The sequence below is a fragment of the Monopterus albus genome, unplaced genomic scaffold, assembly GCF_001952655.1.
Source record: "Monopterus albus unplaced genomic scaffold, M_albus_1.0 scaffold39.1, whole genome shotgun sequence".
Classification (NCBI taxonomy): Eukaryota; Metazoa; Chordata; class Actinopteri; order Synbranchiformes; family Synbranchidae; genus Monopterus; species Monopterus albus.
The window spans coordinates 1716820-1718695 of NW_018127919.1; the positions used below are offsets into that span (position 1 = coordinate 1716820).

The 1876-nt window shown below is 42.5% G+C and overlaps 1 protein-coding gene across 3 annotated transcripts in view; it reads left to right on the forward strand.

Moving 5' to 3' along the window:
- Window positions 1–1876, forward strand: part of slc25a35 (solute carrier family 25 member 35) — a 6508-nt gene that overhangs the window by 455 nt on the left and 4177 nt on the right. For all 3 annotated transcript variants that reach the window (XR_002274862.1, XM_020599105.1, XM_020599106.1), the window contains exons 1-3: window positions 1–56; window positions 177–242; window positions 326–478. The exon at window positions 1–56 is cut by the window's left edge and continues 455 nt beyond it. Coding sequence is in view for 2 of the 3 variants with exons in the window: in XM_020599105.1 (XP_020454761.1) it covers window positions 1–56; window positions 177–242; window positions 326–478 (275 nt within the window). In the remaining variant the exon portion in view is untranslated. The remainder of the gene's footprint in view (window positions 57–176; window positions 243–325; window positions 479–1876) is intronic.

The window sequence follows — 1876 nt, forward strand, 5'->3', positions numbered from 1 at the left end:
TGGCGGGGTCTGCGGTGGGAGCGGTGGGAGCCGTGATGGCCAGTCCCATATACCTGGTCAGTAGCTGGTATTAGCTTCAGTCTGAGCAGTCTTCATTGTCCTTGTATTCTGGGTGTGACATTTCAGCTGTCACTTGTAACTGCGGAAACCTAATTACAAATTCTCTCAACTGACAGGTAAAGACTCACCTGCAGAGCCAGTCTACCTCCTCTATCGCGGTTGGACATCAGTACAAACACCAGGTAACAAGCTAATCCACAGAAGGAATTAAATATGAGTGCAAGACATCATCACTTCCCTCATGTGATCCTCCACTTCTTGCCAGGGGATGATCCACGCTTTGGCAGTCATCTACAAGGAGCATGGCATCCTGGGACTGTGGAGGGGCTGGAGTGCTGCTGTGCCAAGGGTCAGTGTGGGGTCAGCTGCTCAGCTCTCCACCTTCTCCTCCACTAAGGAGCTGGTGACTGACCTCCAGGTTAGCATTAACTTCAATGATGAGTGGTAAAGTGTTGTTTCCCATACCATTATAGTCTTTTTAATGGCTGCTCTGCTTAAGCATAAACATGACTGCCTTTAGGATTTGGCTTTGCTCAGTGCTTAACTCAGACACAGCTGCCGTTATAATTAAATTCAATGCAAAAAAGCCAAAAAAATAACGGGTTCTAGTTTCTAAAACGTTACTGCTTGTCTTTCTCTCAGATGACAATAAAAATATCTTTGGGTTCAGGACTGTTGGTTGGCTAAAATAAGCAGTATGAGGATGTCATATTAGGCTCTGGGAACCTGTGATGGACATTTTTCACTAGTTGCATTAACTGAGTGACAGAAGAATCCGCTGATTTATTAATCATCACTGTGTATTAGTTACAGCCTAAACTCAGAGAATCAGTCTTGAGAAGAGATCATCTGTAGCCAGTAGTGGTCTAGAAATTACAAAAGCACACATTGTGACACTGCACTCCTATCCCCCCCCCCCCCCCTTTTGAAAACATGGAGCTTACGTAACTAGTGCACCACTTTGCTGCTGACCCAGCTCTACTTTATAAAAGGCCTAAATGCCAGAGCGACACTGATTAGCAAACAGGTTTGTAGTCAAATGATCACTAGGCAAAAATATTTGGCAAAGGATCCTACAGTAACAATCTCAGTGTACAGTTTTTTTTTTAACTACTTGCTTCACTTTCCAAACCTGCTTTGAGCAGTTTGGTGGAACAAATTTCTGTTCATACAAGCATTTTTTTTTTTATATTTCTCTTGTGTTGTAAAATAGCAGGTCAGCAGAGAAAACTGTAGCGTTTGACAAATGTGCACTAAAACCGGAACCATTCTTGTTTCACTGCATGTGAGAGAGACTGTGACCAGTTAAAATTAAATGTGGCTGCACTAGTGTTGTCACGATACCAACATTTTGGTACCGGTACCGGTACCAAAATGTTGGTATCGTGACAACACTAGTGCAGCCACATTTAATTTTAACTGGTCACAGTCTCTCTCACATGCAGTGAAACAAGAATGGTTCCGGTTTTAGTGCACATTTGTCAAACGCTACAGTTTTCTCTGCTGACCTGCTATTTTACAACACAAGAGAAATATAAAAAAAAAAATGCTTGTATGAACAGAAATTTGTTCCACCAAACTGCTCAAAGCAGGTTTGGAAAGTGAAGCAAGTAGTTAAAAAAAAAACTGTACACTGAGATTGTTACTGTAGGATCCTTTGCCAAATATTTTTGCCTAGTGATCATTTGACTACAAACCTGTTTGCTAATCAGTGTCGCTCTGGCATTTAGGCCTTTTATAAAGTAGAGCTGGGTCAGCAGCAAAGTGGTGCACTAGTTACGTAAGCTCCATGTTTTCAAGGGGGGGGGGCCATTGG